Source organism: Harpia harpyja, chromosome 3, assembly GCF_026419915.1.
Source record: "Harpia harpyja isolate bHarHar1 chromosome 3, bHarHar1 primary haplotype, whole genome shotgun sequence".
NCBI classification, from domain to species: Eukaryota; Metazoa; Chordata; class Aves; order Accipitriformes; family Accipitridae; genus Harpia; species Harpia harpyja.
Window position 1 is genome coordinate 42178682 of NC_068942.1, and position 25628 is coordinate 42204309.

The 25628-nt window shown below is 37.0% G+C and overlaps 1 protein-coding gene across 6 annotated transcripts in view; it reads right to left on the reverse strand.

Annotated features, from left to right (window-relative positions):
- Positions 1 to 25628, reverse strand: part of UBR1 (ubiquitin protein ligase E3 component n-recognin 1) — a 73843-nt gene that overhangs the window by 40016 nt on the left and 8199 nt on the right. For 2 of the 6 annotated variants that reach the window (XM_052782231.1, XM_052782229.1), the window contains exons 2-17: positions 20781 to 21037; positions 20004 to 20082; positions 17711 to 17821; positions 12505 to 12635; positions 9282 to 9420; positions 8248 to 8310; positions 7821 to 7944; positions 5670 to 5777; positions 5145 to 5233; positions 4233 to 4331; positions 3377 to 3534; positions 2822 to 2921; positions 2388 to 2516; positions 1357 to 1537; positions 438 to 499; positions 96 to 206 (exon numbers count right to left, since the gene is read on the reverse strand). In XM_052782231.1, the coding sequence (XP_052638191.1) occupies positions 96 to 206; positions 438 to 499; positions 1357 to 1537; positions 2388 to 2516; positions 2822 to 2921; positions 3377 to 3534; positions 4233 to 4331; positions 5145 to 5233; positions 5670 to 5777; positions 7821 to 7944; positions 8248 to 8310; positions 9282 to 9420; positions 12505 to 12635; positions 17711 to 17821; positions 20004 to 20082; positions 20781 to 21037 (1941 nt within the window). Of the gene's footprint in view, positions 1 to 95; positions 207 to 437; positions 500 to 1356; positions 1538 to 2387; positions 2517 to 2821; positions 2922 to 3376; positions 3535 to 4232; positions 4332 to 5144; positions 5234 to 5669; positions 5778 to 6293; positions 6454 to 7820; positions 7945 to 8247; positions 8311 to 9281; positions 9424 to 12504; positions 12636 to 17710; positions 17822 to 20003; positions 20083 to 20780; positions 21038 to 25628 lie in introns of those variants that run through there. The other 4 variants (XM_052782230.1, XM_052782228.1, XM_052782232.1 and 1 more) reach the window with 3 other exon arrangements.

The following is a 25628-nucleotide window of genomic DNA, read 5'->3' on the forward strand; positions in this document are numbered from 1 at the left end:
TTCTGCACTGGATGAAACCACCACTGGGAGCATTACTGAGAAACACTTGCCTACACCATTAGGACCAACTCACTATTGAATATTGTGGGGAGTACCTGGCTTATCAGGGAGAGCCCATTCCTTCTCCACATCTCTGCAGCAACCTGAGCAACCAAGACAAGACATCGCAAAGGATATTCTACTAGCAGCTCCACTTGAAATTCTTCCTAGAATTAAAAAGGAAGAAAAAAAAAAAAAAGGAAAACAAAAATCAAGCAAGAATAAGTCTGTCAGAGATTTTAAAAGCTAAGTCCTAATGAACAAAGACACATTGGCAGCTGCAAAATAATTTCTGTGTGTGCCATGAAAGCTACAGGATATAATTTTAGGCTTTTTCCTTCCCAGAGTATAAATCGCAAGAAGCATTTGGGAAAAAAAAAAAAGAAAAAAAAACTTACAGGAGAAACAAACTCATGCAATCTTGAGATGGTTCCAGTCTTGCTTAATCGTACATGAAGACCTACAAAACCAATAGGAAAAAAATTAGAAAATAAATCAAAATCAGTAAAGTTTTGGTTTGTTTTTTGTTGTTGTCAGGTTTGAGACAGAAGATCTATTACATTATCACAACAGGTCTTACCAGTCTTACAATCCATTATTTTATGAATAAATCTATTCATTTAATGAATTCATTAAAACCATTTAAATTGAGATGCTAAATATTATTAGCAAAATTTTAATTTCATGTTTAAATCGTATGTCAGTAACAACTGGATTTCAAGACTACAAGGCTTAACAGATGGTATCTTGGTTTCAAATGATGTGATAAAGAATATACAGCTTAATAATAGCATATGATTTCATTTGTATTCTAGAGAAAGTGGCAATCACCCACTGCTGTGGTCCTTTGTATTCTGACTGGAAATCTGTCCTGGCATGCTGCAAACATGTCTTTTAGGAGGAGTATTTTAACAGTCCTAAGACATATGTGGCTGGAAAATAAATTCCAGATACAGTAATAATGAACATTCATTTAGGCAAAAGAGGTAGAAATAGAAACAGAACCACATAAATTCAAATAGTCCAGAGAAAACTGAAGATGTCATTAAACCACGAAACTTTTCCTTCTCGCCTGACTTTCTTGACTCTCTCCTGTTTAAAAAATGTCCTCCAACCTCAATGGCAAATGTTTTTTTGAGAAAAGCTTTCCTGTAGTGGGACATCTGGGGAACAGGGTTGCCTGATAGTGAGAATGTCAGAAAGTCAGAGCGCAACTGGTCTGTGAAGCACTTAATCTAAATGCTTTCCAGAGTAAAGAAATAGGGATGGATGATAAACGTAATTCAAATAGCAATCGAAACAAAACACACCACCTACCAGCAAGAGTCCTAGACAGAGGTAAATGTATGCTGACAGGATCTGCAGACACTCTGTAAGGTCTGCTCTCCAGAGTATGGCCACACAAGTGAAACACTGTCTTTTCCCGTGAGCGGCCATTTGTACTGCACCTCATCACAGCTTTATGACATTCACTGTAGGCCTTGAGCAACAGCTCTTCCTAGAATTTAAAATAAATGCATAGCATTATATTTAAAAATCATATATACATGCACTAAAATTCCTCACTTGTTTTTTTCTGACAGCATAAACAGTTACTAAAAAGCCATAATATAATTACCACTCTGTTTCTTAATACTGACAAGTACTGGACTGGAGCAGTGAAGCATCCACTAAAGCTAACAGAGAATATGCTTCTGTTCAAAAAAGCTGCACTGTCAAATGCTCTAAAAATCTATGTGCTTATTTAAGCTGCAATATTTTAATATTTTGCATAGTTTGCACCCCAAATTGGATCAAGAAGCTCCTGAACTGCTATAGTTCTTCCTTTCTCTCCCTACTGAGAAAAAAAAAAAAAAAAAAAAAAAAAAAAAAAAAAAAAAGAAACGAAACCCACTTCAAAATACCTTTAAGTTAACATATCATACAATTTCCTCCCTTCCTCCAGCACGGGGATGAGCTCCAGCACTGATTAAGACTACTTACAGTGTAATTACCCAATTAGCGCAAAGTTTCTGCAGTCCACTTTTACAATTAAAAATGAACACCATGTGCTTCAGAACCTTAAAACTTGACAGTGATACCATGAACCTAATTCTCAAAATCTTTAATTGAGATGTATTTTCTCTTTATGATTTGCCTGACACCCTGTGCAGCTTTGTCAGCTAGATGATTATATTCTTCTGACTTCCCATCTCTCTGCCACACCACAGATGAATTATTTCAGATTCTTTTTTTGTGGAGGTCTGTATTGAACAACAGTGAGCTTTTTTAAAAAGCTACTATTGAAAAGCACTCAGTAATATTCCCAAAAGGCACGCATGTAAAACCCAGACAATTGATATACTTACATCACAGGCACACCAATCCTGGAACATCAAAAGAATGTTCTTGAGTTGCATCTGTATAGCAATAGCTGCTTCCCAGTCAGGGTCCACCTCAATGTGCTGACCAATCTGTCTTTTTATTTCCTCCATTCCCTGAAATGGAGATGCCACAAAATACTCAAGCTAAATCAGTGATCACAGACTTAAAACAACAAAAAATCCATAAGCAAATGGTAAAATATAGGTTGTTCAGATACATGTAGCTAAAATTGATGAATATTACTTCTATAAAGTAAACATTACTTTTTCACCCACCCAAGACAGGGATTGAAGAATTTACCATCTTAATTGCATGTTTATATCCACAATATTGCTATGGACAAAAAGATGAACAAACGAAAGTGCTATAATATCTTTATAACAGCATATTAGAAAGAAATTATTTAAAAGTGTTGTACCTGCATGCAAGTTAGGATCCTTAGGAATGAAACAAATCCTTCTAAAAACCGCTCCCTCAGACAGTCTGTCCATAATGTAGGTTTGCTGACTAAGACATACCTGTTCCCAAAGAAAACATTATCACCTTTTGCTCAGACTTGTCTTCTGCTTATGCTTTAATATAAAGAACACTTTAAATACAAATAATCAACTGCATCATCACATTACATCACCCTCCCCACCTCAAACTCCTCTTAAAATTTTCACCAAACACTAGAGTTGCTTGGTGCAACTGCATCATTTGATATTAACAGATTTTTTTCATCCCAAGGTATTTGGAGTGGTTTGCTTTTACATTATTCCATTTATTAGAGTAATGAGTGGAAAATGCTATGCAGATGAGAATTATACAGCTTTCCCAGAATGATAATGAATAGAAGCCAAGTTTCCCATACTGTCTTACAGTAGGTATATTTTTTTTTAAAGCAGTTTTATCATCAGATTCCTGAATTGAAACACCTCATCCTACTGCCAATTTTCTAAGAATTACTCTAGCTTCTCAGCTTTACACTTACCTGAGGTCATATATTACTGCATATACCCGGTTCAGTTTGTCCTGACTGTAACCTTGAAAGTTGAACTTGTCATTTTTGTCTAGGTACTCTGGAAGCACTTCTAGGAGTGTCTCTGTAATGGTGGTGATTACATTTTGCTCTTCAATAAGATGCCGGGCCTGCAAGAATAAAATTAAAATTTTTTCTTCCTATTTTTGTTGAAGAGAACTGTCAAAATAATTTTTCCTTTGAAACCAGTCTTTTTGATTAGAAAGCATTTTAAGCATTTGCAGAGTCCAAGCTACAAAGACTCCCATAGTATTCACTACATACAAACACAATTTCTATCAACTTAGCATGTTTGTTCACTCTGACAGCTTCAATGTAACAGACATGCTATTTTTTCCAGAAAGATCATGTAGAAAAGGACTTCTACATTAGTATTTCAGGCAAGAAACATTATCTTTAAAGCCTACAAGTATACTTCCCCCCAACCCCCACAGGGTTTAACAATATTTCACCCCCACAAAAAGACATTTAACCATTTTTTTTGCCCCTCCCCGCAAGTTTTTAAAGTTACATAAGAAGGTAAATGTGAACAGTAGATGAACACAGAAAGTTAATGCAGAGAACGATGCTGCCTAAAACTTCCTTAAATTTCTTTCTTTAAGTTTGCATTCCCTCTATCTTCTGTAATGAATTTTCACATAAACTCAAGCTCCTGCTTTCATATTGACCATAACAAATCTCAAAATCGTTCATTTTCAACTCAGCAATGCATAACGACTCTCTGCCAAGTATAGCAGTCTGCAAAGGTGGTAGTGCTAGCAATTCTCAAATTTATTTTACATTTCTAGCAGAGACAGACTGTACATACCAGAGTAGGTACAGTGAACATCTGAACCGAGAGTGCTGTCACAGAGAGAACTCTGTCATGATCATCACTGATGTATTCTTTTTGCAATGCCTTGTAATACTAGGAAAAAAGAATATTGGGGAAATTAAATAAATAAAACAAGTGTTAATGAGGAATGTTTACTTTTTTATTTGCAAGAATTACATCTTAACATCCTTTCTTTCTAACAGAAGCAGTTCAAACAACAAAACCAGCACAATCTCCTCAATGCACCAAAGCAATTAAATATGTGCCCCACTGCCTTAATACTGAAGATGAGCACGAATTTAACTGTTCTGCCAGATTGGAACCAAAATATTTTTTCTCCCACAACAAATCTTCCCCAAGAAAAGAAATTAAATATCTGAAAAAAGGATCCATAAAGACATTAACTTAGTATAAAACAAGTCTTCCTCCTGTGGTGAACTGCATGGATAGTTATTCAACAGCCGTCTGTAAAAGATGTGTACAATGAGTAATGTAATTTTTTGTCTGCTTTCAGTCCAGAGAAAACCATGAAGTGTCAGTCACCTTTATCAGGATTAAAAAGTCTCACCCTAAAACAAAAAACACTTGGTCTTATGTTTTGTATATTTCTTAACTTTCGTATCTAATTTTTAAAGAGAAAGAACAGTTTCAGTTGCAGTTCATCTGCCATGTCAAAAGATACATAGATTACTAACAATACTGCGTTCAAAATGAGCGTATCTACCTACATGATCATAAGGAACAAACCAATGACATTGGAATTAATGCAGTCTATAAAGGCTGAGCTAGTTGTTGAAGCTCTGCTTGTTGAAAATTCATTATTTATCTTGAAAAAATTTTCAGGTTTAGGGGAAATTTTACAAAGCTAGTAAAAATTCATGGCATAAAAAACAAATAACCATTTACCTTCACAAATTCCACAGCAAAAAGTTTTTTGTATTCCATTTCCATGAAAAAACTACTGAAGATAAGTTCATGAAGAACCTTCCTTGCCCCTGTGAAGAGCCAATACAATGCACATCACTTTATCGTACTAAGATGCAGCTTTTTGTGGAAAAGAGGAATAGATTATTAAATTAAAAATCATTAAAATCCTTGAAATGGTAACAAAGTATATGAACAAAGTTATTAATATTTTTTTTTCTATTTTTAACATTTGTTGGTATGTATTTAAAACCAAGGGTAAGCACCAAGTCACTCATAGTCAGGCTACATCTTGTGAAAAGATTCTTCAAAATACATAAAGCAGGAAAAATTTAGGATGCAAATACGTACACAAAATATCAATTATCTCAGCCATAAAAATAAAGGCTGTATAAAAACCATAATATAAAAATTATAAAGAAATGTAACTCCATCTGCATAGCACTTATTTACTTTTACACATTTGTTACACACACGAAAAATTAATTTGCCTCTGGATACACAAACCTTTATGAAGTTTTGCATCCCATAGCATCAACTTGCTTATGAAGCATGGTTTTTCAGATCCAGCTTCCTCTTTGAGACATATTTGACAAAAGATCTGGCGAAAGTCACCTAGAGGGATAAAATATTCATTTCTACAAGAATGCTTTGATAATTAAATGATACGAGCCAACAATGAGAATTACAGAATTCTGTTCTTTAAAAAAAAAAAAAAAAAGAAAAAAGAAGGCACTTAAGTATGAATTATTTTTTAACAAAGTTTTTTCTCAGTGAACATACTCCCACATACTCTCTCCTTACTAATTTCTTCCTATTATTCTTACCTACTTTATTTAATAAATCCAGTGATGCAAAAGAGTATTTTAAAATGAAAAGCATTTAGACAGCTTTGCAAAGCAGATCCATAAGAAGAGTTCACTATGTCAGCACAGAAACAAACAGGCTAGGCAATTCTATGCTGGTCCCTGCCTTGGGCCCTGAAAGTCAGTCTTTTGTAGAATTTCAGAACATTATTTTGTATTTTCTTGCACCTATCAGTAAATACAGTATTTGCTGAAGCAGTTTTGGGGATCAACATATCAGAGTCACTCATGGGTACTAACATTCAGAAATGAGCTTTTACATTACTCATTTCAAACGGAAAAGTAGAGTGCCATGAATCAAGTTCCTGACAACCTGGAAATAACAGTATTGAATGCTTCTTGATCCGTGTTCTACCACTTGAAGCAAAACCAGGAAAAGGGAACCACCAGACCACCAAAAAGTTCCAGCTGAGTACAGAACATCAGGCTCTTCAAGCACCTACATATATAATCCAGAAGAACATGGACAGGAATGTTAGACTTCAATCTTTGTGCTTGAAGACTCTCATAAAACATAAAGTATCAGTTAACCTATAACAATTTCCTAAGCCAAAATGCTACACCCAACATGGGAGACTCCTTTTTAGTTTTAGCTTATCTCATCAGCTAAAGAAATAATGCTTAAAAACCTAAAATTTGGGGGATTTGCTGGGGCACTGACACTGACTTGTCTATACTCACACCGTCAACAGCTGAATAATTAGCTGTCAGTTGGCATTTCAAATAGAGTAATCTCATAAAATTGAAAATAATAAGAAAAGTTATCCAGGAGGAAAAATGTGTATAAAAATCAAACTTTCACTAGAAACCTTGAAATAAACCACAGTCAAAAACTTGTACCAATTAAAGAAACTGTCTGAGGAACTCAGACCAGCAATAAAATACTATCAGTGAAATAAATACAAAGTTGAAAAAACCAGAAAGCTAAAATTTGTAAAATATTTAAAGAATTAAAAAAAGGTACAATTCTGATATATGTATTTCAAGGGAAAGATTGGAAAGTAAGTGTTTGGGAAAAAAAAAAAAAAAAGAAATTCACTTTATTATCCAAGTTTACAAAAGAGGCTGAAGGAGGCCAACAGATTTACCCTACCAAGAAGGAGGATAAGCAGTGAGTAGAGCTTAATATATGCGTATTTGTACGGTGGAAAGAAATTTTATAATGTCTTTAGTTTGGCAAAAGACAGGCATGACAAAACCCAGTAACAGAAATCAAAATTAGATTGATTCAGAAGTCGTCTTTAAAACCACGAGCATCATTAAACACCAGAACAATGTCTGAAAGCTTAAAATAGACTTCCCACTACTGGGCAGATTTTTAAATTAAGACTTTTGTTTGTTTGTTTGTTTTACTGACACTGTCTAATTAACCGCAGCTATCAAATCTGAAGCAGGAATTAATTCAGGCAGAGGATGTGTGCTTTCACTGATCAAGATGTTCTGCAGCTTTCCACCAGCACTGGGGAGAGCAGCTTTTAAGCAAAGAAGTCACTGAAATAGGGCATGTGATGCTGAAACTGAGGATAATAAAACTTCTAGAGGAACAGACAGAGCTCAAGCAGGGAAAGACATTTATTTTAACAAGAAGGAACAGAAAAGTACTGCTATTTGTAACCATACTGATGGATATCAGCATCCATATTACTGTATTATTTATTTACTAATTAGGAGGAATGGGCATGTATTTTAATAAGGGAGTATCATATATAACACTGCTAAAGACTTTTTTTGAGAGAACTAGTCATTCAAACACTGACATGGCATTATCGTAACAAAAATCCATTGTGCTTACTTGAATAGCTCATGAGTTTATTCAGCCAAGAACCAAGGCGCAAGGCAAACTTCTGGTGAGCCATAACATCAGCATGCAGAACCTCCACGTGAAGTGGTCGTTGAGAAACATTTTCAGAATGCCTCTAGGAGTCAGGTAAATATTAGTAGGTATAAAATAAAGGTAACATGAATTTTCATATTTGTCTTCAACACCCATTACATCTCCCAAGCATAAAAAGAAATCAGTTCACATTTTATTTCTGAAGGTATCTACCTATACCAAATGTGGCAGGGTAAATTCAATTTCAAAAAGTTCACAGGCAAGTTATAAAAGTATGGAAGTACTAAGTTAAAGACTGTACAGCAGACAAGTAAGTCTTCAGTATTAATAATTATGAGGTAGATTTTTTTGGTTTTTAAATGAGAAAAATATTTTGGGAAGTTACCTTGATTTCTTCTTTTGCTTCCTGACAAGAGGCATAATGTCCTGCCTTAACAGCTCTACGACCCTGTTTAAAGACAATATTGACCATGAGACCAACATAAAACAAAACAAAAATGTCACAAGCCTGATCTTTGCTATGTTTTTTATACATAAAAGAAAAACAAGGACCAACATCAGTCATGGTACTTTTAGACAACTAGAAGCAAATAAAAATTAACATAATTATCTTTAGGAAACTAAAGATAACTAAACTTTCATTACCTGAACAAAGAGAAACACAAAAAGAAAACACAGTTTTTACAGATTAAAAAAGGATTCCAATAATAGTAACATGTTTTATATGTAAATACACAACAAATATATATACAGCTACAGACAAAGTTTCTCTGTGTGCTAACAAGTAAGTTTTGTACTTTTGTGAGGTAAAAAAAAATATGGTTGCAATTAAGATAATTCAAACTCTGATCATGCTTTTTTCTTCCCCCCAGAGGAAAAAAAAAAAAATTACATTACTAGTGTAAGGTCTTTCCACGGGACATTAGTTTGAAAAATAAAGTAGTAAAATTGTCAGGTTCACCCACATTCCTTCATGGATTCTGCCTGGTTTCATTTGCTTAATTTGAAGTTTTAAGATTTTCATATGAAGTCTGAGCCAGAACAAGCACTAACTCTTGCAAAATGTAAGGTACATTTCTGATTAAATATAAATGAATATGCATATTGCTGACTCAGTATTTTTCTGAAAAATATACATTAAAATAAAACATTAATCTCAGCTAAGAACAAAAAAAGGTAAAGAAAATATGCCAAACATGAAAGGAGCAACTTCAGATAAACCAACTCTTCCCCTTCTCAAGAAACTGCACCTTTGTACTGAAGAAAAAAAATTAATACCGTTTAAAAACTTTCTTGAAGCAAGTGCTTTCTCTCTCAAGCTCCAGCATCTCAGAAACAAAGATTCTATGATCAAGAGACTATAGTAGCACTTATTAATGATTAAAAAGTTACTTTCTCCCATATCCAGAATGCACTAACCTCTTTATCTATGGCAGTAGTATGCAACTGGGCTTCACCAAGTTCGCAGCCAAGTGCCCTTTGCAGGCTATAGATGACATGATCATAAGAATGATGTTCATCATTGAAAAGGACACAGTAGTAGCTGTCTACCTTCTCTCTACTAGGAAAAAGCCAACATATCACACAAATGAAAATAAAATTTTAAGTAGTGTCCTATCCAATACAAGCAACAGCTAACTTAGTAGCTTGAGAGAAATGTCAAATAAAAAAAAAATTATAGAAGAAAGTTAAGCATGTTCTTCATGTCAGAGACACCCCCCCCCACCATCTATGCCAGAAAAAGCCACAGAAACCATGTACCAAATACAAATGAGATTTTAAGTTATTTGATTATTCCATTATTATTTCCTCTCTGCTGTTTTATGATGCCACTTGTCTTTTTAACGTGACACACAACAGCCTTTTTCAATTTTCATAGAATCATAGAATAGTTTGGGTTGGAAGGGACCTTTAAAGGGACATCTTCAACTAGATCAGGTTGCTCCCTTGTCCCTGTGGGCAGTTTCCCAGGGGGTCCTGTTGACTAACTCCTTGAAGAGCTGGAAGCTTGCTTTCCTAAAATTCAGTGTCCTGACTTTACTCTTCCCCTGACCCATATCCCTCAGGAATGCAAACTCCATCAGTGCATGATCACTGCAGCCCAGGCTGCCTCCAATCTTGACATCAGCGATTAGCTCATTTCCATTGGTGACCAACAGGTCCAGTATCATATCCCCGCTGTAGGGCTGTCCATTACCTGGCTTAAGAAGTTAACCTCAATGCATTCCAGGAGTCTCCTGGATTGCCTACAGTTTGCCATGCTACTTTCCAGCAGATGTCAGGGTGCTGAAGTCCACCAGCAGGACAGGAGCCTGCGAGCGCGATGCCTCCTGTAGCCGGAGTAAGAAGGCTTCGTCAAGAGGCTCCCCTTGATCGGGCGGTCTGTAGTAGACACCAACCGCAAGGTTCCCTTTGTTGCCACAGTCTCTGATTCTTACCCATAAGCTTTCAACCTTCTCGTGGCTATTCTTCAGAGACAGCTCTTCACACTCTATCCAGTTCTTGATGTAGAGGGCAACGCCTCTGCCCCTCCTTCCTCGCCTGTCCCTTCTGAACAGCCTGTAGCTATTGATAGCCACACTCCAGTCGCAGGATTCATCCCACCAAGTTTCAGTAATGACAACTAGGTCGTATCTTTCTAGCAACACGGTGGCTACCAACTCCTCCTGTTTGCTGCCCATGCTGCGTGCATTGGTGTAGAGGCACTTCAGCTGGGCTGTCGGCCGTGTCACCTTCTTAGAGGAACAGCCCTTAATTCCTTTGAGGCATTTCCCTGGTGTTTCCCTATTGGCTCCTATTACCTCAGGAGCCCCCGGCTCATCTCTGTAAGACTTCAAGTGCGCTCCAGTGTACCCAGCACGTCTCAAAGCAACAGGCTGAGGGCCCTCGCTAGCACCCCATCCGTCTAACTTTGGCGTGTCATCCCACAGCTTGTCACGGGCGAGCCTGATATTATCCCCCTCCCCATTCAAGTCTAGTTTAAAGCTCTGTCAATGACCCCACTAGCTCATAAGCAAAGACCATCCCTCTTCTCCCTTTGGGAAAGGTGAATCCCATCTGACACCAGCAAGTCTGCTGCCATGTAGGCCATCCCATTATTGAAAAAGTCAAAATTGTGGTGGTGACACCAGCCACGGAGCCATGTATTAATAGACTGCGTCCACCTGTTTCTTCCAGTGTCGCTGCCTGCAACTGGAAGAACAGAGGAAAAAATAACCTGTGCTCCAGATTCTCTTACCACCCATCCCAAGGCCCTGAAGTCTCTTTTGATTGCCCCTGGACTATGCGTTGCAGCTTCATTGCCACCCACATGGAAGAGCAGTAATGGGTAATAGTCCAAGGGCCATACCAGGCTAGGAAGTTTCCTAGTGATGTCCTTAACCCAGGCCTGGGGATGCAGCAGACTTCCCTAAGAGGAGGGTCCGTCCGGCATATTGGACCCTCTGTCCCACTCAGAAGGGAGTTGCCTACAACTATAACCTGTTTTTTATTCCTCGTGGAGGTGGTTATGATACAGGTGGTAGGCCTTTCTGACCTTGGCAACACCTCTGGTATAGATGGACCATCATCTACATCACCCACTGACTGGCCTTCCACATCCAGAGCCTCATACCTATCGTACAGAGGCACCCGGGCAGGCGAGGTGGGCCAGGAGGGGGTTCGTCTGCCACCCTGAGTGTGGACTTTCCTCCATTCACTCCTTTCCTTTAAGCTACTGCCTTCAGCCTGGTTGGGGGAGGATACAGGATCCCCTTGATCTTGGGTTTTTTCTGGTGGCTGTTCCTGTTTCTGTCTTGGGAAGGGCAGAGCATGGTTTCACCAGTCTACCTCTTTCTCAGATTCCCTGGTGCTCCTTAACCTACTTCCTCTCATAGCTCTGCCACCAGGCTGAGCAGACTATCCACCTGGTCACACCTCACACAACTGTTCTCAGTACTGCCATCCATTACCAGTGAAAGGCCCTGGCACTCTCTGCAGCCTGAGACCTGGATGGCTGCATGTTTTCATGGGAGCTCCATCTGGGTTGCCACATCCATTCTGGTGAGTGCATAGGACATAGCTCTCCACCAGATGGATACCATAGCTAAGCTCCTTCTGAGAGGGTGGTAACCACCAGTTGAACTCACCTCTTGAGCTGGTAGGGTGACTACACACAAACTGCTGCGCCACGTCCTGGCTGGCATGCCAGCGCTCTGTTTGCCTGTTCTGTTCACAGCACTCCTGGTAGCTAGTGCTCCCTAGGCTGCTTTTTATAGGTGTGGGGATGGTAGGGGTTGCTCTGGCAATGACCAGGCCTCATCAGCATCTCCCACAAGAGCTGCCAGTTCCTGGAAGGCCTCTCCGCTGCCCTGGCATTTCCTTGCCTCCGGAAAACCCGCTGTGTGCCAAGTTCTGCCACTCCACTGCAGATCGGGCCAGCTCCAGAGCAGCTCCCCTTGACGACTGATGGAGCACAGTCACGCACTATTTTTCCCATGAAGTATCAAAAGCTTTTCTCTATACAACTGTAGGTCAAAAATGCTACAGGACTCTCTACAGGGATTTTGGCGCTAATATGTTTGCATGAGTGTAAGAATACCACAGGCAAAATTATTACCAAAGTTTCTAATGCCTTGAAGAGAAAGTTGGAAATACTCCCTACCTAATTGTGAGCTCCGGAGGCAGTTCCTTTTCCTCTTCCCATATAAGCATATCTACCATGTATTTTATCACAGAGGGAAACACCCTCCTAGAGTGCTCCATAATTTCTTCATTCAACTGACATTCAGAATTCTGTAAAACAGGAGATAATATTAATATGGAAAAGAAATTTAAAAAATTAAAAGATTGGTAGAACACCTTACTACTATATTTGTTTCAGGAAATTAGCCTTTTCTTGATTTTCAAGCAAATTAATCTCACCTAATTTCTTGTCTTCAAAATTATTTCATCCCAAGGGTTTTCAGTAGTATTCCAACAGTTTCACCTACTTCCCCCCCCCCCCCCCCCCATCCCGTTTTTATCTAGGAACAGACTACAAAAGGCCTTACCAAATGTGTTAGGAAACTTCAATTTTTTTTTTTTAAACTTAAATTTACAAAAAGCTGGTTAACAGCTTTCTGTACACCTGAAGATATTAAAAGTTTGCAGTCCAGACCAAAATTCTTCCCCTGCATTGCTTGCTCATCTGTGTGAGCATTCTGTCAAACATTTATGACACCCCTTGAACAGAATCATCCAAGGAAACCTAAATCTGTTCTTTTCAGAGGTCCCATCCCAGATCTAGAAATCATTCAAAATATCCCTGTGAACTGACATATTCCCCATCCACCCAAATAAAGCTCATTAAATGAATTGTTTACATCATATAATATTATTAATCCTTTCCATAAGCATTTAAGCAGGAGAGAAATTAAGGTCATAAGCAAAGAAAATCATTACCAAATCTGCACTTAAGAATGAAGCAATCAATGTTCAGGTACAAGACATAGATACATTGCAATGACATGGTGCGAAAAGAAGGCTTTAATCCAAAGGCCCTGATGACCTTTTCCACATACCAACTTCCTTTCAGCATATGCATATATAAATGGTATATAATGTTGCTATTAATGTTAATGCAACCAAATCCAGTGATTTCATACACAAATATGACACAGAAACAGAGGCTGATATTCTCTATTTACACAAAGTTTCCTATAACTTTAGGATCACCCAAACTGCCTACAAAATCTAAGTATGTATGTGTTTGCCAGAGTGAGAAAAACATGAGAAACAAAGATGCTTTCCAAGACTAAAGCTTTTCACATGTGACTTTTAATCCCAAAGTACTAAGGGCACTCACCTCTGCAATACACAACCTGACATGTTAAATATAAAAGAACCGAAAGAGTGATGTGTTTAATATAGCTAAGAATCTTGTTTGTGAAAAATTCTTAAATCAACTATACTCACATTTATCAAGCAGATTGCTTAAAAAAATAATAAAACAACAAACCACTAAATACCAACAAAACCAAACCCCAAGTAAAATCATGTTGTGTCCATATGATGGAAAAGCTAAAAAGGTAGTGGAAGAGAAGTAAAAAGCGTTAACGTGACCAATTGCTTCCAAAGCTCTGAACAACAGTTTTCTGACCTGATAAGCATTAGAAGAATAATTTGGAGTCAAACATACAATCTAAAATGTCTGCCAATGAAATCATTGTCTATAAATATCACTGTGTGTACATAATTTTGGATAAGCTTGTGGTAGATCTTGGTAATTAAGAATGTAAATGTCTGGGGTAATTATTTTTTTTCCTCAGACTGACAAAGCTATCATCATCTTAAAGTTTGGAGCACAATGAAAAAACTATAGTGCTAAGAATAGTCTAATTGAACTGAGTTGTAAATATACTAAATTTTTTTTCCAGTATTTCTTAAGAGTTTGGCTTTTTAAGTATGTTAAGCAAAAATGATAGAGCTGGAGGAAAACGCAGAGCCATGCAGAGATACTCCAAACAAGAACCTTGTAGTAAGACATGCTGCTCTCCTTCAGTCTGTAGAAGAAATCAAAGGAAACCACATCAAAGGATTTATAAATTATTAAAAGTGGGGATTGTACTCATACAAATAGTGAAAAGTTAAATGATGCAATGCCAGCTCCAATGCTATCCACATTAATAGAAGTCACAGTAAAATGAAATTAAGATACATCTAATGTAGACTGAAAGGGTAAAAATAAAATTGCCTCAGAACTATGCCCAAAAATGTGTAATTATTTAAGCTTCAGGTAAAGCTTCAGAAAACAAAATTGCAGAAGACTGAAAAAAGTATGTTTAGATATCAAAGTTTAAAAATAACTAACAACCAAATTTTTTTTTTTTTTTTTTAAAGCAAATGTGCCTGGGAAGTATTTTTACGTTACCTCAGACATGAATTCTTAAAGTTATCTGGTTTTAAGGACACATTTAGGCAAAAAGGTTTTTATTTTTCTGGCATAGTGAAGACATTAATTTGGAAACAATAGGGAATGGATGACTCCTAAAAGCCTGGAGTGTGGATTCTAAAATGAAGGATTGCTTTTCTGAGCCCCATATTACATACATGCCAACAGGTTTTGTAAATATCTCCTCATTGTAAATTTTTTTTTTTTAAACTAAGGTTTAAATAGGATTTTTGTAAGGGTACTGTATTTTACTAATGCTCACCTCATTATCTCAGAAAGGCTAAAAACTCTGGTGCTTATCTTTAATGTTGTAGATTGAAATCTGTCCTCTACTAAGGGCTCATTTTTAAAAGGAGGTCATTCTGTAAATCAAAGTCTAAACTTAATCTACCTTTTAAAAATAGCACCCAGTTACCAAGCACATTTTTACCATGTTCTGCATAGCAGACAAACATACTGCAAACATATCCCTCCTCTTATTTGCTCCCACCTGATCAGAGTAAGTTTATAAACACCCTAGCATGATATATCCTTTGCACTTAAGAATAATTAAAGGAATACTGGTCAGGGTCATCCAGAAAAGAGTGCTTTTTGTTTGACAAGCATGTGATAGACTTCTATCAGAAAACATGCTGGAAAAGAAATACACAAGATGCAAAGTGCATTTGGAACAGACAACTCATTTCTTTTAATAAGTGCTATATGCTGAGAAAATTCCAACATTATGAATGTCCTTGATTCTCAAAACGGAGAACGAACTATGAGGTAATCCAAACACCAACAAGCCTCTTTGTCATAAAAAATCCCTGACAGACAAGTCTTTTATTAAAAAAGGAAGGTGGTCATGTAATGCAATCTACCAAATAGTTAAATATAGTATATATTAATATACTGATGCATTTTATTCTTGTAGTGGTTGTACTTCTGCCCTTTTACTAGAGAGTCTACATAGACTGACTGCATAATAACTACATATATTGTTATGAAAAAGATGTTCTAAAGTAAAGGGAGGTAAAAAGCAGAATATGCTTTCAGAGATGCAAATATCAGATCTGTGAGATCAAAATCTATACCTTGCAGTGAAACAGGTTCCCCAGCAGGAAGTAAACATTTCATAAACCATTTTAGGGACTCTGGTCAGAGTTGTTGGAACCAAAAAATACTATTATTCTCAAAAGTAAAGTGCTGAAACAACTGTTAGAAAATCTCATACAGAGACCTAAATTTTAAAGCTGGGAGATACAATCTATTTTGTTTAGAATCTCTTTGTTAAAGTTCTTAATGTGCCTCATAGGTCCACATTCATCCAGGTATCTGTGTAATTTTTTTTGAGAGCCATCACAGGTGAAATCCATAATGTATGCTAGCTACTGTAAGACAAACTGGACAAACTGCTCACCTGAGACATAAGTAATATGACTTATCTAGGAGCAATGAAGATGCTTTGGCTGGAAACACTTATTTTCAAGTGGAAGAACACTTAATTCTCAACTGAGACTTGAACGTTTTGTCTTAAGACCATTGCTAAATTCTCTTCGTGATATGATAAGGACCTCTTGGCAATCAACTAGAAATCAGATACTGAGCATCTTGTAATGTAAGTTTTCCATAGTATCCAAAGGTGGCTTTGAAGTTGGTAGACACACGAGTTCTCTACCTTCCCATGTCTTTATCAACAGTACCACAAATTTAGCATTGCAAAAAACCCACTCTATTTTCCTTCAGAACACAAGGAGGAAAATGCATACTTCCCAAATAGGAACTGTGCTAGTTTCTTATTCTGGAAACACCTCTAGAACATGCTGGAAAAAGTATTAAACACATATGTAGTAAGTAACGGTGACAGCAGTAAAACTAACCATACCATAGCTATTTTGGGGTATTCTAACAATGAGGAAACAATGTGGCTCTCTTGATTACAGGTTTTCATAAGTAATACGTAGGTATCAGCCACCCATGGCTTAGTACTCAGGGATAAGTACTGCACAGCAGAATAGACTTCACTGAAGTAGAGGCAGGTGAACATTACAATGACAAGCTCCAAGTGGTAATCAGATGACCCTTTCTTGGAGCTTCAACTATTTTTATCCCTGAAATCCATTAAGATTCATCATTTTTTTAAGTATGAACAAGTGAAGGAAAACTTTGTCTCATTTTTCTGTAATACCAGTGCTCTTTACTCCTTTTCCATTTGATTTTTTTGGCCAGATCATAAAGAACAGCATTTTGCAACAAAACCAGGAGGAATTAGGGGTCTATTCGCAATGACGAGTGCTAAGGTTTTTTTGTCCTGATTTATCGCAGAATGTAGGACTCTGAAAAAAACAATTGTACCTGAAGCAACTGACTTGCCTACATTCTCTTTGAGAACTACTTATAAGATGGCATATTTCTCGTTAATATGCTGCTTTATGAGGTACAATAAGCAGGAGACATCCTAGCATAAGAGGTTAGTTTTAAAGCATAGGGACTTATTTTAGTCATAGTGACAGACCACACACCAGAAGTAACTGACAAAAAAAAATTGTTCAGTAATGCAGTAATGTGGAAAAGAGAAAATATTATTAAAATGAAGTACTATATCTAAACATTTACTAACCACTGGGAAACCAATTATTTGTAAATAAGAACTGAGTAATACACATAGGAAAGAAAAGAGCAAGAGACAGCAATTTTAATTTCAAATCAAAGACAGAAATGCACAAGACAGGTAGCTGGAACTGTTGTACTGTTTTTGCTTTTGCTTTGGAGACAAAGGATGTCCAATATCTATGTTTGACCCCAACAAACACCTTAACCAAGGAAATCCTGATTCAACTCCATTGGATCTGCTACATGAATTATACACTATACATACTTTCACATACAGGAATAAGCACTTTTTTTAAAAAGGCAGTATTTACAATATTTATTCTTCCACTTTAAGCAATATTCTTACTTCTTTTGCAGAACCTGATGCTCCAGGCTCATGTTTAGTACACAGCGGTCCAGCCTTCCATGCCTCTGTGTCCCCACAGTCACAAAATCCACCTCCAGTGGAGCTATGCATCTGTAAAAACCATGTATTTCAGTCATGAAATATGCACATAAAAAGCAAGAGAAAAATAGAAATGTGCATTAAAGTCAAACACAAGTATAAATACTTACTTACAAAATACAAGAGTCACTGCATAACCAACAGACTTAACACAACGATTTTTTTCTTTTTTTTAGATAAAAGGAGACTTATCAGAGGAGCAGGGGGGAAAAAATGTAAGCTTTTTGAGCAGAAAATAAAGGAGGAAATACAGTTGCCGCTGCAAAAAAGCATGCAAGTCTCAAACAAATGTAACCAGAAAGTAGGTGAAAAAGCCTATGACTCATGAATAAGTGCTTCAAATAGCAAAATAATAATTTCTGGTTTTATTACCAAAATTATAGCCAAGGTGCTTAATGCCTTCTTTACAAATTACTTGGTAAAGTTTGAAAATAATCTAAACAAGAATATGTGTATATTAAACAGGCATTTAGTAGTACCTCTACTTCTGACCAAAGATAATAAGATATAATCAGCATCTAAATATATTCTTGCAACTCTCACTTTGCATTACACTTTCAGAAAAGTACAAATTCTGACCCTTCATTTTGGCAAAAAGTTCAGGCAAAACTCAGGCAAAAATAATTATCCTTAGCTTACTCTAAATCTCCAATCCTAAAATAATTATAAAAACACTAAGTGACCCAATAAAAAGACATTCAAAAATTTGTTATTTACTTGAAACATTTTAAATAACCTGATCTAATTAGACTTGCTTTGAGCAGGAGGTTGGACTAGGTGACCTCCTTAGGTCCCTTCCAACCTAAATTATTCTATGAATCTATAAAAAGCATAATCTGTATTCTTTAGATTGCATCTTTAAAATGGAAATGCAGCAAATCTGCTCCCATTTGACTACCTATTTCTATGGCTGATGTATTGCCTGAAGAAGTTACTGAAAAACAGGGAAAGGACAACAGCTTCTCAGCCCAGCTGTGATCCCAAATTGCTCTGGTATCATTATTGTCTATTTTCCCTGGTTTTCATCCTACCTCTCTGTAAACTGTGTGGGTGCATGTGCGTCTATATGAAAGTTATATTTGCATTATCCAAGTTGTTTTGTATGTCTTTGAATCAATATTTACAACACATTTTCAGATCAGTATACAAAGACTTATACAGAGGGGCAGAATATTGCATTTTAGTCCCAGTTAATTTTGAGATTGCTAGGACCTTCTTCCAAACTGTCTCTCATTGAAACATAGCCACTTAAAGGGGATTTATGATCAACTGATAATACAAATAAGACAAACCTCTTCAATGGATGTCATGTCAATGAATAGAAAGAACAGCTGCAAAAAAAGTCTAGCCCACTTTTTGGTCATGAAAGATAATTAAATTGAATACATAATGTTTCTGTACATTTTCTTGCCTCTTATAGGCCAGCTTCAAAAATGACACTTAATACATTGTTTTCCATTTCTGCTTCCAAGGCTGTTGAAATAAGAGTTCTCAGTGAAGAGGACAAGCAAAAAAGGGGGCCTGGGAAGGAAACTGTAGGTGACAGTTGAGGCAGGGAGTTAGCTAAGAGTTATTTAAAAGATCCTTCTTTAATTAAAGCATGGGAATCTCTCAATTATAACATAGATTTGGCTCAAAGAGAATCAAAAGGATACCAGAAAGAGATGATCCAGTTCTAGAACAATCTCCTCAATAAAAAATTGATGCTTAACATTTGTTTTAACTTTATCATAGTCCACACTAAGCACGAAGTAGCTTATGCAAATCTAAATAGAGGAACAGAGTGGAAATGTAGAGACTGCATCAGTGACATAAGTGCTGAAGTAATAGCCCTTGTATAGGCACACTCATTCTAAATTTCCAAAAAGTACTGGCTGTGACTCAGGACAGGACTGTCATTTTCAGTCACAGCTTTTTGCTCTGACATACACTCCTGTGATATTGCCAAAGAGAATAACAATGTATGCATTCATAAACACTCCCTTACCCTTGGGTTCTTGAATTAGAAAGTTACTGTTCTTAAGAGGCTTTACGTAGTTAGAAACATGACAGAGAGATAATTAACTAATTAGTAAATCCGAGATTTTTTTTTTTTAATAAAAACTACTAATGGTTTATATGCAGTTTATTATATCCTCAAAAAAAATCTTCTCTAAAGCTACAAGTACAATTTCTTAATGTAAGATTTTTCTACCTTGTACCGGTGGTTCTTGTGAATGCTATTCTGGAAGCAGTCCATACAGAGTACACAAGTTGGATCAACTGCACAGTCTCTGCAACAAAAATGGTAACTGGAAAACTTTCTAAAACAAACACATGGAATTTTCATGCACAAAAGAAAATGCTGCTCTAAAAAAAAACAAAAAACAAAAACAACCAAGATTAACAACATTCAAATTATAAAAACATTGGCTACTCCACATCACAGAAAGATGAACGTCAATCTTGTTAAGCTTGAACCATGTACCCGAACCTGTTATATCAGTCTATCAATCAGAAACATGATTGAGTTCCACTTTCAAAACTTATTGCTAACATATTTCTGCTTTTGCTAAGAATAAGCAGCTATTAAAAACCATCATGACTCTGAAGTAACGTTTATTATTGTTTCAAACAATTGTAGATGGTTTGCTAATGAAAATTCTGCTACACTTCTGCTAGGTTATGTTTCTAACTTTTAAAACAGAGCTTAAAATCTAAAGAGAATTCCCTTACGAAATTAGCCAAAGAATATATACTTTGAAGTTCAATTTTGGCAGTTTCAGTCATGCACTCAAACACATGAAAATCCATTATTACACTCATGGGCAATCTAATTGCATTTTTTTCTATTATCCACATCCATATGGTTTTTTATATTGCCTTTTTGCCCTAAAACATGGTCACTCTTTTTTCTTTATATGCTCTTTCATTCTATGCAAAATGTGGATGACAGGTGTTTAATGACAACACATCAAGTTTTTTTCCTTACCTACAAGAGTATGTTGTCTCTCCTCCTTTGAACACCTTCCCACAGAGCTGGGAGGTTCCACTCTGTTGTAGTTTCTCCAGGAATATATCTGGGTCTTCCCCAAACAGATAACATTCCAGGGGGTATAATATCACTGCCTGGACCATTTCTTCTTGTTTCTCCAACAAGGGGTCCATTTCAGCTGAGTAAATATTTGGCACATGTTTTGCCAAGCACTGTAAAAATGTAGCTTGGAAGTTGAATCTTTCATCACACCACTGCAAGAAAAGTATACCCATGGATAAACATAAATGAATAAATATAAAGAAAATAGGATTAAGCACTTCTACTGTGAATCCGGAATTCTTTTCCACATCAGAAGTCAATTCTGCAAACAATAAAACCCAAGAAACCATGGTTTCCCAAGAATTCCTCTGCTATTTTCTTTCCAGTACACACCACAGTAACCTCTGTTCCCTTGAAGTCTTCTAATAAAACACTCTGAGGCAAGAGTTGCCAAGTACTATGCTACTGTAGAGCAACCCCTGCACTAATTAATTTTCTACTACTTGCTTGCCAACAGGCCAGCCAATACACAAATCTTGATTTTTGTTCAGCTGCCAACAAATGGAAAAGCAGCAGCAGCAGGTTTCCCTGTCTTAGCTGGGAAATAAGTTTGGGATTCATTCCCTAGCCTGCTGATGGTCACAAAACGTGCAGCAACTTAACGGTCTTTGAAATTTGTCACCCTTCAGTAAAATCTTGTTGAAACTGGTCATCAGGGTTCAATAGTTACTGAGGGAGAAAGAAGCCCAACTGATTAGATAAGCTTAATGTCCTTGGGAAACCAGACTAAAATGCAATTTTGTATTTATAAGGCAATTAATAAAAGTACTTGTATTTTGACTTGAGGTTCTTAGTTTTCTTAATTTAAGTCCCTAATTTTACTTGCAACTACTCTAGTTCTCTGAACAGTTCTCTCCAATTGTTCTACTTCTGTCCTTCAAGTCTGAATATTCTTTCTTTCACATTATCCCCATTATTTAGAAATACCTTTTGCTTTTCCCCATCGTAAATCAGATAACAAGTTTACCCATCAAGGCTCCTAAAGACAACCTCTTTTCATACACAACCTTGATTTCTGCCCCAAAAATTATTTTTGCAAGAAAAAAAAAATATATGTAACTTCACAAATAGCTTTAAAGGAAATTTCCTCTAGGCCAGCAAGCAGAGAATGAGCAAAGCAACCACCAGAGTTCAGATTGACAGAAGGCTCTAAGTGGACTATTCCGCTTTTTTAAAGGATGAAAATGCACATCATCTTATGTGAAAGGCAAAAAATCCTGATTTCCGACTAAAAATGAAACCTACATCAATCGAATCAATGGATTGCCCCCCAAATTGGCAGAGATAAGGGATTAAATAATAGATCTATAAGACTACAGCTCCCTAGTTTACTACCTAGATTAGAAGAGCTCTCCAAAAAAAGAAATTAATCTAGAAGACATGCAGTCCAAAGTGCTGCAATCCCAGTACTCTGAAAGCCAGATCTGCAAACATCATGTAGAAATTGTATATTTGTTTTCTAAAAAAATGTATGTCTACCTAATACAGGCAAGTACAAAAAACTGTCTACATACAAAATCTAAACAGAAGAAATAGAAGTGAGATACCATGTTGAAACAGCCTAGATTAACAATAACATCCATTAACCAAAACTAATCTGTTAAAAGAGATTTGTTCCGCGTTGTAGTCACTCTAAACACTTGCTTTATGGCTTTAATAAGACACACTACAGTTCTAATACGTTTAGTTTTAGCCTGAGGCTTCTATTGATATTTTGGCCATCGATCTTCCTTAGCATTACCCTTAGGTAGTCATTACTTCATTTATTACAGTGATCCACAAACTCAAAGTTATGGAAGAAAATGCATGGCAGACACTGACGGAAAAGAGAAGCCATGGATAATGTGGTCATGCAGGAAAGCAAATTTGTCCTCAAATCATCCTAGAATATCCTCATTTTATAAGTGTAGGTTGACCAGTCTAATCAGATTTCTTGAATCATAAGGCATTCAACCCATCCTTAAATATCTAAAAATGAAGATTCATCCACGAAGTGAAGGGAACAACTTATTTAAATTCCAATTCTAACAAAAATTCTAGATCAAGAACAGATTTATTACTTGAGCAGCAAGCACCACTGTGATCACCATATTGGTCGTAAAAACTTTAGCATACACATGCATGTAACACATATGCATTCTGTATACATATACATACACGCACTCAAATATACAGGTATGTATTTATTTTCAGATATTCACAGTGCTAAGGAACAAAAGGAAAAAGAAACAAATTAGCTGACTGCCTTTTTATTTTAATTAAGTTGTTCAATTTTTTTAACTACCTAGCAACAATTTTTTTAATAAAAATTATGCTTACCTGGGGCATAAAGACACCAAATTGTAAAAAGCAACTGAAAATTAAATCCAAATTTATCAAATACTTGCATAACAACACTTAAAAAAGAAAAATGTCATGCTTAGCTGGGGGTTCTCAGAAAGGTATCAAATTCTAAAAAGGTAACTGAAAATTGAATTCCTTGATCACATGTGTCTATTTTTTATATGTCCGATTTAGGTTGAGTGGAAAGTAAATTATTCTTACCATAATTAAACTCCATAATTCAATGTTCCTCCTTAAATGTGTTTCCTCTTGTAACTTGTTTTTATTTTTAACTTACCTATACCGCACTATGGCTTTAGCAAGTTCCCCTCCCAATTTGGTTACTGTATTTGTTCAAATGGGGGTGTGTGGGATGTGACCCCTTGACATGCTCTCTTTCCAAAGCACAAGAGAATCTGTCTGTAGCTCTTCTATCTTAGTAAGTCGTGTTCCCAAGAGATGGCATGTTTAGCTTCTACGTAGTTGGAACAGAGCACATCGTAGCTTCAAGAAACAAGCTTTCCTGAAAATCTGCCAGAAGAGTAGAATGGGTTCTCACACAGTCTAACTCACAAGCATTTCAAGCATTCCTGTGCAAAGCATTTAATTCTATTTAAATGTTGTCCAGAGAAGGAAGGACAGGAAGGAGGGAAAGAGAGGGAAGAAGGGCAGAGAGAGAACTCTCTCAAGCAGGCTGGCTGCCTTCTGGTAAACACACTAAATTACATCCTCAACCTATACCTCACCCAGGAAATATCCATTATATTCACAAGAGAAACAAGAATATTTGTCTTATTATTTCTAAAAGCTGCACCAGGCTAAACTTCAGACCTATCCCATACACTCTGTGTCTCCTAGGAGAAGTAATTTATTCCGTGCGTCAAAATCTCTTTAGTATACTATATTCAATTGTATAAAATTACACACAAAACTATCAAAAATACAGAAGCTGCCAAATAAAGCACACCGCTAAGTTAAAATTCACTGTCCAATGGTAGCTTGGTCCCCTTGTGCACACCGATTGAAATTCAATTTTGAATACTTTGATTAACACTTTGAGTAGTCCCACCTTCCCTCTGCTCACTCATTCCTTTACCTGAGCACATACCTGTCAAGTGCTCAGTTGCTACAGATATAAAAACCATATAAATGAATAATGTGTTAGTTTTTCTTTATTGACCATATACTGACCAGTGAAGAGGAAATAAAATACTGTATCATCATCAATTAAGTTCTAACTATCTGTCCTGGTTTTATCTGGGATAGAGTTCATTTTCTTTCTAGTAGCTGGTATAGTGTTATGTCTTGGGTTCAGTATGAGAAGAATGTTGATAACACACTGATGTTTTCAGTTGTTGCTAAGTAGTGTTTATACTAAGTCAGGGATTTTTCAGCTTCTCATGCCCAGCCAGCAAGAAGGCTGGAGGGGCACAAGAAGTTGGGAGGGGACACAGCCAGGACAGCTGACCCAAACTGGCCAAAGGGGTATCCCGTATCATGTGACATCGTGCCGAGTATATAAACTGGGGGGAGTTGGCCTGGGGGACAGATCCCTGTTTGGGAACTAACTGAGCATCGGTCAGCAAGCGGTGAGCAACTGCGCTGTGCATCACTTGTTTCATATATTCCAATCCTATTTTTATTATTGTCATTTTATTATTGTTATCATCATCATTATTAGTTTCTTCCTTTCTGTTCTATTAAACTGTTCTTATCTCAACCCATGAGTTTTACCTTTTTCCTTCCGATTGTCTCTCCCATCCCACTGGGTTGGGGGGGGTGAGTGAGCAGCTGCGTGGTGCTTAGTTGCTGGCTGGGGTTAAACCACGACACCATCCCATGCACAGGATGAGCTAGGAGTCTAGAAAAGCCTAAGAGCTATGCAAGACAGCTGCAAGCAGAGATGGGGCTTGCACTGCAGCTTTCTGCCCAACACTGGCACAGGCTGCCCTGAGAGGTTGTGGAGTTGCCATCCTTGGACATATTCAAAAGCTGACGGGACATGGTCCTGGGCAACCTGTTCTAGGTGACCCTGCTTGAGCAGGGAGTTTGGACAGGATGACCTCCAGAGGTCCCTTCCGGCCTCAACCATTCTGTGATTCAAATGCCTTCACCAGGAGAAATCTTACTTCCTTCTCAATCTCTATTAATCTTCCAATTTCTGCTACAAGTAAGCCCTATGGAAAAGTCATTTTCCAAATTTGATACCACTCAAGAATAAATTTGAAATAGTGTTCTGAAAGAGGCAGAGGTCATGAGATAACACAATTAAGATAAAAACATTATCATGTAACCACAATACTACTATCAGTCGGCTCTCCACAGCCCCCAGGCACTCACACCCTACTCACTGGGGCCCACAGACTGTAACAGAGGAAAGCCCAGGGGAAGCAGGCCTGAAGACACTCCACTCCAACTGAC